Source organism: Rhinatrema bivittatum, chromosome 17, assembly GCF_901001135.1.
Source record: "Rhinatrema bivittatum chromosome 17, aRhiBiv1.1, whole genome shotgun sequence".
Classification (NCBI taxonomy): domain Eukaryota; kingdom Metazoa; phylum Chordata; class Amphibia; order Gymnophiona; family Rhinatrematidae; genus Rhinatrema; species Rhinatrema bivittatum.
The window spans coordinates 1,726,184-1,739,957 of record NC_042631.1 but is presented as its reverse complement, the minus strand read 5'-3'; the positions used below and the strand labels follow the sequence as shown (position 1 = coordinate 1,739,957).

Sequence of the window (13,774 nt, the reverse complement as noted above, 5' to 3'; positions counted from 1 at the left end):
GTCTCATGATTCCCTTTGGGTTTCTGGCGGCCCTCGAGGGCTGGGGGTGAATGTTGTCGCATGATTCCCTATGGGCTTCTGGCAGCCCTCGAGGGCTGGGGGTGAATGTCGTCTCATGATTCCCTTTGGGTTTCTGGCGGCCCTCGAGGGCTGGGGGTGAATGTCGTCTCATGATTCCCTATGGGTTTCTGGCGGCCCTCGAGGGCTGGGGGTGAATGTTGTCGCATGATTCCCTATGGGTTTCTGGCGGCCCTCGAGGGCTGGGGGTGAATGTTGTCGCATGATTCCCTATGGGCTTCTGGCGGCCCTCGAGGGCTGAGGGTGAATGTAATCTCATGATTCCCTATGGGCTTCTGGCGGCCCTCGAGGGCTGAGGGTGAATGTAATCTCATGATTCCCTATGGGCTTCTGGCGGCCCTCGAAGGCTGGGGGTGAATGTCGTCTCATGATTCCCTATGGGCTTCTGGCGGCCCTCGAGGGCTGGGGGTGAATGTAATCTCATGATTCCCTATGGGCTTCTGGCGGCCCTCGAAGGCTGGGGGTGAATGTCATCTCATGATTCCCTATGGGCTTTTCTCCCACTCTGCATATTATTTATTTATTTCATCTAAACCACCTTTGCAGCCAGCAGTGTACAAAGATGCAATAAATCATAAAAGGGAAAGCCCTACAGCTCCTGGTAAATCCAGGTGGTCTCCCATCCTGGATGAATCGGGCCCCAGAGTGATAGAAGGGATGGTTGCAGGATTCTGACATCTCTTCCCTGTTTGCTGGTGTGGAGATCGGCCCTCCCCCTCCCCCTCCCCTCTGAGTGCTGATGTAATGCAGGGTGACTGCCTGCGACCTCCCCACTGGGCTCCTGATTGAGTCTCTTAATCTTCACAGAGTCATGTGGCCCTGGACACAGATGTCATGCAGGGGGGAGGGGGAGGGGCTGAGAGCCGCATCCAGGCAGAGATGCTTCAGCTGGACCTCATCGATGCTGTGGGCGATGTCCCAGAGGAGGAGGAAGAGCTGGAGCCAGAACCGAGAAAAGCAACTCTGCTGGGGCTCATGGATGCTTACAGACCCAAGCGACCCACTACCCTGAACCTTTTCCCCCAGGTGCCCCGGACGCAGGTAAGACAGCATTCAGCACCTCCACCACGAGAGTCTGCTCCAAACCTGTGGCCTAGGGAGCTCCTGCTTTCTGTACACATATCGGAAGCTTTCTTGGGGAGTGAATGAATCGTCCTGGGAAGAGTGTTAGAAGATTAAAAGCTGTAAAGCATCAGCCCAGGTGGACAGCTAAGAGGATAAATATCTTTGTATTTTCTGGATGTAAAGTTGGAATCCACGACAAACAATCTGGATTGAAATTGACAAATAACACCCTAAGTCTTTCTCCTCTGACCCCACAGTCCCACATGGGTAATTATGAGCTTGTTAGGTATCAGTTCAGTGTCCACTAAGCAGGCACTGCTGGAGTTTGGGAGGGCACTGCTTTGAGAAGCTCACAGCATGGGTGTCTTCCTCTCTCACATTCAAGAAACTTTATTGACCTGACAGTTCGTGTGCAAGCCAGGAAGTAGACTGAAGCGATGCATGCACTCGCTTACCAGCACGGCTGTGCTCTCCAGTCTCCCCTCTTTCTCTCTGACCCTGTCTTTGGTCAGCAAAATCTTAAATTCATAAATCCAGCCCTCTCTGTACATGTTGCCAAAATATAAGTGGAATAAGGAGAAAATGAGCACATAGAGAAGTGAAATACCAGTACAGATTGCAGGCTCTGGTGCTGATCCATAAAGTCTCTGGTCCTGCTACCTTTCTGACCCGGTGGCAGGATACAATATATTTTGCTACTGTAACTGCTATTTCTCCTAAGATGATATAACGTTTTTGTTTCTCAGTTTTGAGAAATGTGCAGCTCGTCGATTGTGTTGTGCAGAGTGCAGAGTCCTGCTGCTTGGGATTCCCAGTTCAGTTTTTGTCTGCATATTTCTAGTTCTAATTTGAATTCCCTTCTTTTGTATTCTCTGCATGTATGAACGAGGTGAAGGATTCTGCTAGCTGTAGTGTTTGTGAAAGGATCTATAGCAATCCAGCTTGTTTTATTTGCCAATCTGCACCTCCCAATAGAAAGTGTATTGGTATTCTAGGGCCCACTGCAATATTTGCAGTGCTTTTTCATAATGTCCTGGTTCTGCTCTGCGCCCCTTTTTCGGACTGTGCATGTGTGTGTGTAGTACTGGGGGTGCAGGGTTTCTGTCCCATTCTGTATAATTTAGGGCAAATGATAAAACCCAGACTTTGGATTGGTTTGAATAATAGTTTTACTAGGGGGTGAGACGTTGTTGAAGCTGTCCAGGGATTTCTTTATTGCAAAGAAGGCTCGTAGGGCTTCTCATTCTCCCTCCATGCTATGTATACCCAACGCATGCACACACTAAGTGACCGGTGCAGGAGCTTGGAATGGCTGACACTGACCCTGCTCACTGCAAGCTGAGGAGGACTGAATGGTAACGGTGATGTTTGCTGCCCCTCCTCCCTCATAGGATGAGCCATAGGGGCCATGGCCTGAGCAAATGCTGCTGAGGGAGATCTGGGACTGGGTCGTCAGGTTCAGTAGCAGGAGGAAGATGGCAGTGGTGCATCCTCCACCTCGGAAACTCTGTGCCCGTCTGCTGCTGTGAACCGCACACAACTCTCTGTCCAGCCGCACGGATCAGAGCAGTAACTGGGCCAGGCGGGAGCCTCTTCCTGCTGCTGACCAGCATGGGCAGGGGAAGGGAGAAAGGTATAGGAACAGCAGGATGGGGGTGGAGGGCAGAAAGACAGGGCACAGGTGTGCCATGGGCAGACATTAGTTAGCAAGAATGAGTGTCAGAGAGGTTTAAATCCATGGGAGGCGTTTTAGTGCCACTGATTCCTCTCCCGTCACAGAGAAATAAAGGCAGAGAAGGGAGCAGGATAAAGGCGAGAGAGGGGGAGAGGGACAGGGAATGGAAGGGGGAAGACGGACAGAGATTGAGATGGGAAGAGAGCAGAAATGGAGAGAGAGGAGAGAGGTAGAGATGGGCGAGAGCAGAGGGCCAAGATGGAGAGGGGAAAGTGATAGAGAGAGAGAGAGAGGTATTGTAGCTGGAAGATGGCTTCCTTTGTACCACTCTGACTTCTCTGCTTACAAGGACCCTTCTCTTCTCCCTTCTGCAGGATACGCTGAATAACAACTCTCTAGGTAAGAAGTACAGCTGGCAAGATCGGGTGTCCCAGTCTTCTCCACTAAGACAGGTGTGTGCATTGCTGGGAGCATGAAAATCCCTCTGAACACGGGGCCCGGGCCCCTCCCTCTGAGTGTGCAATGTTCGCAGTGCACGAGCTGTGCGTCCTTCCACCACCCGCGCTCATGCATTGATGCTCGGACGGCAAAGGAGCAGACTGCTTGAGAGAGGCCTGGGTTTTGTACTCTGATTGGCTGAGAGAGAGGATCTGATTGGCTGGGATGAGGGTGTATCTGATTGGCTGACGAGGAAAGCATATGCGCAGTTTACAGCAGGTGTGCGGGGGACGTGGGGGGGGTCCACGTGCGATTGGTTGAGGCCCACAAGATGGGTTTCTCTCTCTTCTCCGCATGCTCAGAGAGTCCACGTCATACTCTGAGACATAGGCTCCCATACCCGACCTACAGACAGAGTCCAAACACCACTGACTGCACCATTTCTCTTAGGAGCTAAGAAAAATTTTCTCTTTTTTTTTTTTCTGTTTGCTCATCTTTTTATTTTCTCTTGTTTGATTTGCTTATTTAACTTTTTTACACTTATTTTAAAACATTGTTACCTGCCCTTCCTATGTTCAGGGTGGGGTACAAAGAACATAAACATTTATTTAAAACACACAAAACAGATATAAATAAAAAAATGAACATGATGATATCTCGTTGACATGAAGCCTTGAATTTAGGGTTACACAATGACATTGATGAGTGGCTAAGCTGAGTAGGATTCTTTTAGCGCCTTTTTTGAAGCGTTTAAGGTTCTTTAATTGTTCTGAGTTCAGTAGGGAGGGAGTTTCAAAATAAAGGTCCCCAACTGCAAAGCTCGTTCCCTGGCCTCTTCGAGGGGCGCTGCTCTCGGTGAGGGAACATAAGTGGGCTTTGGTTCGCTGATCGCAGAGCTGCTGTAGGGGGATGTGACGTCATGAAGCAGATTGTGAATGATGACCGCTAGCTTAATGATTCTAAAATTGGAGATATCCGCTCTTCCAATTCTGCCCATTTTCCTCTCCTACCTCACCACTTTTTCCCCCCTGGCGGGTAACAGCTGTGCTCTCTCTCACTGGTAGGGAGTGGGGGACCTGCAGTGGAGAAACTCCCGCTAGCGCTAGAGGGTTCCAGTTCTTCCTGGGTTGTGAGTCCAGTTCTGCAGGGAAAGCATCTCCTCTCCCTGGCCCAGTGGCAACTCCCACGCCCCTGAGCTTCATAAGACAGACATTTATGCTTGCCCTCCCTCCCCCTGGTTTCCAGTATTGGATTGGCTAACAAGGGCTTGTTACCTTGGATCTGACTGACCTTGAATCAAAGCTGGTTGACTTGGAAGATGCGGTGCCTCATTTGATTGGCCGAGGAGGAGGGCATGATGGTCTGGTTACGACTGCTTGAGAGGGCGCCTATGATGTAGAGACTCTGGCTGGGAAGTGTTGAGATCTTTTTGTTAACTCTATGCCTGTCTTCTCTTTGCAGGAGAGCAGTCCCCCCATGACCATGTTTGCCTCAGTGATGAAGGCAATCAGCAAGCCAGCACAACATCTACCAAAGACAGGGGCACGTCCACAGAGAGCCCCTGCCGGCGGACCATGGCCACACAGAGCTCTGCCGCGGGCCTCTCCTCCCGACTTCCTGGCAAGCCTGCAGGGCCCAGCAGATCGCAGCACCAGGCCAGTGCCAGCGGTTCAAAGGGGGCAGCAGCTCACCGGGATCGCATCAGATACCAAACTGACGTGAGACTGGAGGCCACCGAAGAGATTTATCTGACGCCAGTACAGAAGACCTCTGACCCCCTAGAGGCTGACAGACCCTTTCTATCTCAGTCCAGTGAGAACCGGATGTCCATAAGCTCGGATGCCGACCCCTCAAACTACCTTCCTCTGGCTGGGAGGCCCAATAGTTCCATCAGTGAGGAGGATGAGGTTCTTGAATACCTGTCTACTCCAGATAGGAGCCACGTATCGAGGAGTTCCTGCAGCACTGCTCCTGGTTACCGACCCTCACTTGGACCCCAGAGGGCCTCGGTCAGCTCTGACACCAGTGCCTTGTCCTATGATTCGGTGAAGTACACGCTTGTGGTGGATGAGGACGTGCAGCTGGAGCTGGTGAGCCTGAAGCAGTGCTACTCTGGTTACAGCGACGAGAGCGATTCAGGCACCGTCTATGACAACTGTGTGTCGTCGCCCTATGAGTCAGCCATAGGGGAAGAGTATGAGGAGGACATGCTAAAGCAGGACTCCGTCTGTCCATCTGAGGACTCCACACCTGAAGCAGACATCCCCTTTTCTAAGAAGTTCCTTAACGTCTTCATGAGCGGCAGGTCACGCTCATCCAGTGAGTGTGTGTGAAACAGGGTTGGGACGCATCCAGTGAGAGAGGGACAGAAGGGGACAGGAGCTCGTGCAGTGAGGGAGGAGGATGGGAGAATGGTCTCTTCCAATGTGTGAGAGGGACTCATCCAATGAGTGTGCAAGAGAGGGACCAGGGAGATGGAGACTCAATTAGTGAGTGTATGAGATAGGGACTAGGGGATGAGCTCATCTAGTTGGGGTGAGGGTCTTCAGTCACTTGGTACAATGTCTCCTTTTGTCATGTACAGGTGCTGAGTCATTTGGTTTGTTTTCTTGCATAATCAATGGTGAAGAGCAGGAGCAAACGCACAGAGCTGTCTTCAGGTGAGAAACAGGAATATCTATCTCCCAGACCACGGTCTTATCCCTCACTCACTCTCTCTCTGCCTCTACAGGTCACCATGTTATCCCTCATTCATCCTCTACCTACCTTTCCAGGTCTGACTCACCTTCTCTACCTTCACAAGTCATGATCTTATCCCTCACTGACCTTCTCTACCCCCTTCCCTGTTCACAGTCTTATCCCTCACTCACTCTGTCTGCCTCTACGGGTCACCATGTTATCCCTCATTCACCCTCTACCTTTCCAGGTCTGACTCACCTTCTCTACCTTCACAAGTCATGATCTTATCCCTCACTGACCTTCTCTACCCCCTTCCCAGTTCACAGTCTTACCTCTCACTCACTCTCTCTGCCCCCAGATTTGTGCCACGTCATGACGATGAGCTGTCATTGGAAGTAGACGACCCTCTGCTGGTGGAGGTACAAGCAGAGGATTACTGGTATGAAGCCTACAATATGAGAACAGGAGATAGAGGCATCTTCCCAGCATACTACGCTATTGAGGTCACAAAGGATCCCGAGCACATAGCAGGTAACAGAGGGTCTCTGAGGAGGGGCTGAATGTAATGTGGACATGAAAGGGTTAGGGACACTATATATTATGAGAACAAACCTACACACACACTCTCTACTGCCTCCTCCCTCCACATCTCCCCCATTGCTAACACACCAGCAGTACGCGGGGACTCTGACCTGCTGTCTGCAGTCACTCCCTATGCAACATGGTCCTGCCTTTGGAATGGTTTCCAGAACAGGGAAGAGCTAATGCCGTACCATAAGAGAAATTGTGAGCATCACAGCCCACAGCCTAATCCATGGCTGCCCAGGGCATTGGAAAGAAGTCAGAAGCAAGTTAGCATGCACAACCCAAACATACCAGACCTAGAAATAAGCACAGTGACGCCACCAATGTCAGGTATTGCAGTCAGAATTTTAAATATAAAAAACATTCCACGGCCACAACATCGCACCTTTTCCCTTTTCCCTATATCACACTATTCGCTTCTCCTGATTTGGTTACTTTTCTTTCTCTGATGCTCCTCTCTTCTCCAGCTCTCCCTCCCTCCTTCCATGTCACTCCCCTTATCTCTCTTCTCCCATCCATTGCCATTTCACATCTCTCGCTCATCCATTGTTTACCTTTCACCTCTCTATGCCCGCCCTTATCCTTCCATCAAGCTATCTCACTCCTCCCCTTATCACCTCCCAAGGTTTCCATGCCCGCTGGCTTTCTCCCATTCTTCCTCCCATCCTTCTCCCTTTCTGCCCTCCTCATTTCCATGACTCTCTCCCCCTGTTCGTTATAGTCAAACTCTGCCCCTCTCCTCCTTCCTCCATGGCTTATCGCTGCCTCCCACCTCCCTCCAGGGTTGCCAGGCTTATCAGAAGCAACAAGCAATACAGGGAGGGGGATTCTTAAATTAGTAAATCTCTTGGGAAGCCTCTAGGGAACGTGGCAAAAGAAAAGGTTATGTGGGCATTAAAGCAGAACAGAGAGATTTAATAGAAATGCTATAGTTTACTAATTGCATATTTTGTATGATAATTGCATATTTTGTAAACCGTTATGATGGCTGTACCGAATAACGGTATTATAAAACTCTACAAATAAATAAATTAAATATTTCTATCCCCAATGACTGTGATTGGCAGAGGGATCAGAAGAAAAGTAATTGTTGCTACTTCCCAGGAGGACCTTGCCCTTGCTGCCTGAGCCGCTGATAATATGCAGAATAGAGAGCTAGCAACTCAGGGTCCTGAGGTGTAGAACAAAGCAAGTCCAACAACTTAAAACAATCATAAAGCATAAATAAATACAAAAATAAGCAAAATGTTCTTGAAAAGTAGTAATTATCATGGTTGTATAACTATGCACAGAGAAATATGAAAATTGATGTGATTTTAAATCACTGACAACACTTATTGTGTGGTTTTTGAGGACCTGTTCCACTGTGACTGCTGCTTCTCTCTGCTGACCTCCCCAAAAAATTACCACTCTATGCCAGTGCACAGTTTGCATGCTTGGTAGTACAGGCCCTGATGATGCCATGGGTCTTAATTCATGACTACCTGTGTCATTCCCCTTTAATCCCTCGGAGCCCAGCAATGATATCCGTTTCTTCTAGAACCTGGCACTTGGATGCCATTTAGTCTACGTCACAATTAAATAATGACTGGGGTGCCCCTCCTTCTGTGAGCTATGACTGTTTCTGCAGTGGTTCCCAACTACCAGCTTAATAAGCAGAAGGCAGGACTGGGAGCTGAACCTGGATCTGCCACATGGCAATGTGACCACGGGTTGGGCCGAAGGGATACTTCTTGTGTTTTGTGCATGTGAGAATATAGGGCACTGTTGCTGTCTGTCTGCGAGTATCGATGCATGCCTGTGAGTCTGAGTCTAGCTGCATGCTTGTAAGGGTGAGTATGCACACATATACTTGAGTGACTTGGCCAAGGTTGATGCTTTTAGTGTGCAGCTGAATGAAATGGACCCGTGTGACTGTAATTATGGCATTTAATGCACCGGCTGAAAGTCACATGGGGGTGGGTGAGGACTGTGCTGGGTCTGGGGTACGGAGCACAGAAGAGGACCTCCCTCCTGAAAAGCAGTGTAATAACCAAGGCAGCCACAGCTGCCACCCTGGCAGCTCCTACTCTGCCCATCATGTGCCTATCTCTACTGCCATTCCTATTGGTTCTGTTTTCCAGGGACGGCAAAGGACAGTGATTGGGTGGACAAGTTTCATGTGAGGTTTCTGGGCTCTGTGCAGGTCCCATACCACAAAGGGAACGATGTGCTGTGCACAGCTATGCAAAAGGTAACTTCCAAACGCCATCCAAGTATCTCTCACCCAGCCACGGTTTATACTCTAACCACAGCCACCACTTGCCTTCTCAGATTGCCATGGCACGGAGGCTAACGGTGCACTTTAACCCACCATCCAGCTGCATCCTAGAGATCAACCCAAGGGGAGTCAAGATTGCAGTCAAAGCTGAAGAGACCAGGGACCAAGGCAAGGTAGGGAGGCACCTGTTCCAAGCACACGATCTGCTGTATAATCAAAGCTCCTGTCCCAGCCTCTCTGCGCTGGGACAGGAGCTTTGCCCCAGACTCCAGCCCCCAGGAAGGACTGGGGGCTGGAGTCTGGGGCCTTGCATCTGAGGTGAGCCAGTTATTGTAGTGTGTTTGGATTTTCAGAAGGCATTAAACAAAGTCCCCTGTAAGACTGCTCAGGAAATTAAAAATCATGGCGTAGGACACAGTGTCCTTTGTGGACTGGAAACTTGTTAAATGTCAAGAAATGGAGAGTAGAATAAATGATCAGTTTTTGAAATGGAGAAAGGTCAATAGTGCAGTGCCCCAGGGTTTGGTCCTTGGACCTGTGCAGTTTAACACATTCATAACTGATCTCAAATGGAAACAATGCATGGGGTAATCAAATTTGCAGGGGATACAAAATTATTCAAAATTGTTAAAACAGCAGTGGATTGTGAGGGACCTTGCAAGATTGGGAGCCTGGGCAACTGAATGGCAAATGAAATTTAATGTGGACAAGTGCAAAGTGATGCACATAGGAAAGAATTATACTAAGTACAGATCCAATACAAAACCCAGCATTGTGTGAGTCGCCACCAAGAAAGAAGACCTTGGTGTCCTTGTGGACAATACCTTGAAATCCACACCTCAGTGTGCAGCAGCAGGGAATGGAGCATAAAATGGAAAATATCATAACGTCCCTATCGCTGCAATGTGAGACCTCGTCTTGAGTATTGTGTGCAGCTCTGGTCTCCCCATCTCAAAAAAATCTTAGCAGAACTAGAAAAGGTGCAGAGGAGGCCGAGAGAAATGATAAAGGGGCTGCACGGGCGAGGGCTCCTCAGCTTGCAAAAGAGACGACTGAGATGGAACAGGATAGAAGTTTATAAAATCATGAGTGGGGTAGACCAGGGAAATAAAGGAGGGTTATTTTACTAAAAGAAGGGGACATTCCATGAAGCCAACAACCAGATCGAAGAAAGTTCTTTATCACTTGGCGCACTATTGTTGCCAGAGGACGTGACCAAGGCGACGAGCACAGCCGGGTTGAAAAGAGGTTTGCATGTGTTCCTGGAGGAAAAGTGAATAAACAGTGGCCAGGTAGAGTTCAGAAAGCCACGGATTATGTACTTTTTGGAATCTGCTGTGCACTTGTAACCCGAACTGGCCATTTACGGAGACGCATGCTGGTCCTCAAGGACCTTGGTCTCATCCATTTCTTGTGCTTTAATGTAGGGTAAAATGCCTGGGAGGGGGAGAGGCTTGTGTGCTATCCATAGGATAGTGGGTCTGGGAGGAAGGGAAAGGTTGGAGCATCTGTCAGATTATATGCAGCCAGAGGGATTTTCTCTGCCTTCATATTGTGGCTCCACAAACGTTTTAGCGGGAGAGGCTTTTTGTAAAATTGGGCATCCAAATGGCAGATGAAATTTAATGTGGATAAGTGCAAGGTGATGCATATAGGGAAAAATAACCCATGCTATAATTACACAATGTTGGGCTCCATATTAGGTGCTACAACCCAAGAGAGAGATCTAGGTGTCATAGTGGATAACACATTGAAATCGTCGGCTCAGTGTGCTGCGGCAGTCAAAAAAGCAAACAGAATGTTGGGAATTATTAGAAAAGGAATGGTGAATAAAACGGAAAATGTCATAATGCCTCTGTATCGCTCCATGGTGAGACCGCACCTTGAATACTGTGTACAATTCTGGTTGCCGCATCTCAAAAAAGATATAATTGCGATGGAGAAGATACAGAGAAGGGCTACCAAAATGATAAGGGGAATGGAACAACTCCCCTATGAGGAAAGACTAAAGAGGTTAGGACTTTTCAGCTTGGAGAAGAGACGGCTGAGGGGGGGATATGATAGAGATGTTTAAAATCATGAGAGGTCTAGAACGGGTAGATGTGAATCGGTTATTTACTCTTTCGGATAGTAGAAAGACTAGGGGGCACTCCATGAAGTTAGCATGGGGCACATTTAAAACTAATCGGAGAAAGTTCTTTTTCACTCAACGCACAATTAAACTCTGGAATTTGTTGCCAGAGGATGTGGTTAGTGCAGTTAGTGTAGATGGGTTTAAAAAAGGATTGGATACGTTCTTGGAGAAGTCCCATTACCTGCTATTAAGTTCACTTAGAGAATAGCCACTGCCATTAGCAATGGTTACATGGAATAGACTTAGTTTTTGGGTAATTGCCAGGTTCTTATGGCCTGGATTGGCCACTGTTGGAAACAGGATGCTGGGCTTGATGGACCCTTAGTCTGACTCGTTATAGCAATTTCTATGCTCTTATGTAATCTGTGTTACTTTGTTATATCTGAAAGTGGATGTGAGGTCAGTGAGCCTGGGGTGGAGGTGGAATTAGAGGGTCTGTATGAGGTATCACAGTAAGTCACGTCTCACTGCTGGCCCCAATTAACAATGACACAATCTGGTTCCTGACAGAAGGCAGCACATGGACAGTGATTGCACTGGGATGGGAGTCCGGGACAATCGCATATTCTATTTCCTCCTTCCCCCATCCTTCAGTTCCTTTCTCTAGCGTTCACTCTGTCTGTTTACTCTTTTCCAGCAGGAGAATCGGTGTAGCCACTATTTCCAGCTAAAGAACATTTCTTTCTGTGGATACCATCCAAAGAACAGCAAGTGAGTCCCCTGCTCTCATACTTGCCCCGCCTCTGCCTCCCCTGTGCCTCTCACATCCCCCTCTCGCTGCCTCTGCCTTCCCCTGTGCCTCTCACATTCCCCTCTCACTGCCTCTGCCTCCCCTGTGCCTCTCACATTCCCCTCTCACTGCCTGTGCCTCGCGCACATTCCCCTCTCGCTGCCTCTGCCTCCCCTGTGCCTCTCACATTCCCCTCTCACTGCCTGTGCCTCGCGCACATTCCCCTCTCACTGCCTCTGCCTTCCCCTGTGCCTCTCACATTCCCCTCTCACTGCCTGTGCCTCGCGCACATTCCCCTCTCGCTGCCTCTGCCTCCCCGGTGCCTCTCACATTCCCCTCTCGCTGCCTCTGCCTCCCCTGTGCCTCTCACATTCCCCTCTCGCTGCCTCTGCCTCCCCTGTGCCTCTCACATTCCCCTCTCGCTGCCTCTGCCTCCCCTGTGCCTCGCACACCCCCTCTCGCTGCCTCTGCCTTCCCCTCTCGCTGCCTCTGCCTTTCCCTGTGCCTCTCACATCCCCCTCTCGCTGCCTCTGCCTTCCCCTGTGCCTCGCGCACATTCCCCTCTCGCTGCCTCTCACATTCCCCTCTCGCTGCCTCTGCCTTCCCCTGTGCCTCGCGCACCCCCTCTCGCTGCCTCTGCCTTCCCCTCTCGCTGCCTCTGCCTTTCCCTGTGCCTCGCGCACCCCCTCACTGCCTCTGCCTTCCCCTCTGGCTGCCTCTGCCTTTCCCTGTGCCACACGCACCCCCTCTCTCACTGCCTCTGCCTTTCCCTGTGCCTCGCGCACCCCCTCTCGCTGCCGCTGCCTTCCCCTCTCGCTGCCTCTGCCTTTCCCTGTGCCTCTCACATCCCCCTCTCGCTGCCTCTGCCTTCCCCTGTGCCTCGCGCACCCCCTCTCGCTGCCTCTGCCTTCCCCTCTCTCACTGCCTCTGCCTTTCCCTGTGCCTCGCGCACCCCCTCGCTGCCTCTGCCTTCCCCTCTGGCTGCCTCTGCCTTTCCCTGTGCCTCACGCACCCCCTCTCTCACTGCCTCTGCCTTTCCCTGTGCCTCGCGCACCCCCTCTCCCTGTCTTTGTTGTCTCTCGCACTCCTATGCAGAAGCTGAAAGCATTTATGCTGATATTAAAAATAAACAAATAAATAAAAGCCCAGTGACTAAATTTAGGAACCTAAAAGTGAGGCCCTTACATTTGTTTGCTATTCACTCACCTGACTTTTAGAAACCTAAATTAGGCACCTATTGCTACGCCCCTGACTTAATCTCCACCCTGCTCCCTCTGTTTGTTAGAAGAGTAAATTTAGGAGCTCAATAACAATTACTGACTGCGTTTTGTGCCGTTTTCCGTTTCCCAGCTTTAGGTGCTGTGTCCAGCTGCTTTAAAAATAGCCCCTAATGTGCATAAAATGCAAAGTAAAATATAAATAATCCTTGTAAAATGCCCCACCTATCCTCTCCTCTCCTACCCCTTCTGTGCGTCCCTCTGTCACTTATATTTCTTTTTCCGCTTCTAATTCTTTCTTCTGTGAATTGTTTTCCTCTGTTCTCTCCTTCAGTTTTGCATTTACCCCCTTTCTCTCTCTCTGAGTTTGTACATCAGGGGCTGGTGGAGCACTAAAGTTTCGTTCCAGGATTATATTTGATCTTTTGCCCTCTCTACGCCAGGAGCCCAAAGTGGATTCGGTATAAAAGCCACACACACAATGCTCCCTCCCTGGTTCCCCACACAGCGGCCCGATTGCCTTCCCAGGCCCAGTCATCGTGTCGCTGACCACTGGGGACCAGGAGGAGCCCTGAGATGTGGCCCGAGGCCGAGGTCTGTTCCAGCTGTGGCTGGGCTGCTGAATCTGCAGGGGACAGCACACATGACAGAGGCTGTTTCCGACCGAGCGAGGGACTGTTCAGGAAGAGGTTTTCATACAGACATGGGGCCTGCATCCCTGGGATTTGTGACATGGATATGTTTAGCCACTTTTCAAATAGCTATTTCTGGGGGTTGGAGGGAGGAGAAAAAGGGGACAAACTACATGCACGGCACTGGAGTTTCAATTCTACGCATGCAGCTCCTCCCCAGAAACTATCAACAAGGTTTCTCATTGAAAATGCCCTTTGAATTCCTGTGCACTTCGCCGCTA

The 13,774-nt window shown here is 49.9% G+C and overlaps 1 protein-coding gene across 1 annotated transcript in view; it reads left to right on the top strand.

Annotated features, from left to right (window-relative positions):
* Positions 1-13,774, top strand: part of MAPK8IP1 (mitogen-activated protein kinase 8 interacting protein 1) — a 28,091-nt gene that overhangs the window by 8,422 nt on the left and 5,895 nt on the right. Inside the window, exons 3-11 of the mRNA XM_029582150.1 lie at positions 886-1,119; positions 3,193-3,270; positions 4,162-4,167; positions 4,723-5,575; positions 5,841-5,916; positions 6,294-6,466; positions 8,644-8,753; positions 8,834-8,953; positions 11,555-11,625. Of these exons, the coding sequence (XP_029438010.1) occupies positions 886-1,119; positions 3,193-3,270; positions 4,162-4,167; positions 4,723-5,575; positions 5,841-5,916; positions 6,294-6,466; positions 8,644-8,753; positions 8,834-8,953; positions 11,555-11,625 (1,721 nt within the window). The remainder of the gene's footprint in view (positions 1-885; positions 1,120-3,192; positions 3,271-4,161; positions 4,168-4,722; positions 5,576-5,840; positions 5,917-6,293; positions 6,467-8,643; positions 8,754-8,833; positions 8,954-11,554; positions 11,626-13,774) is intronic.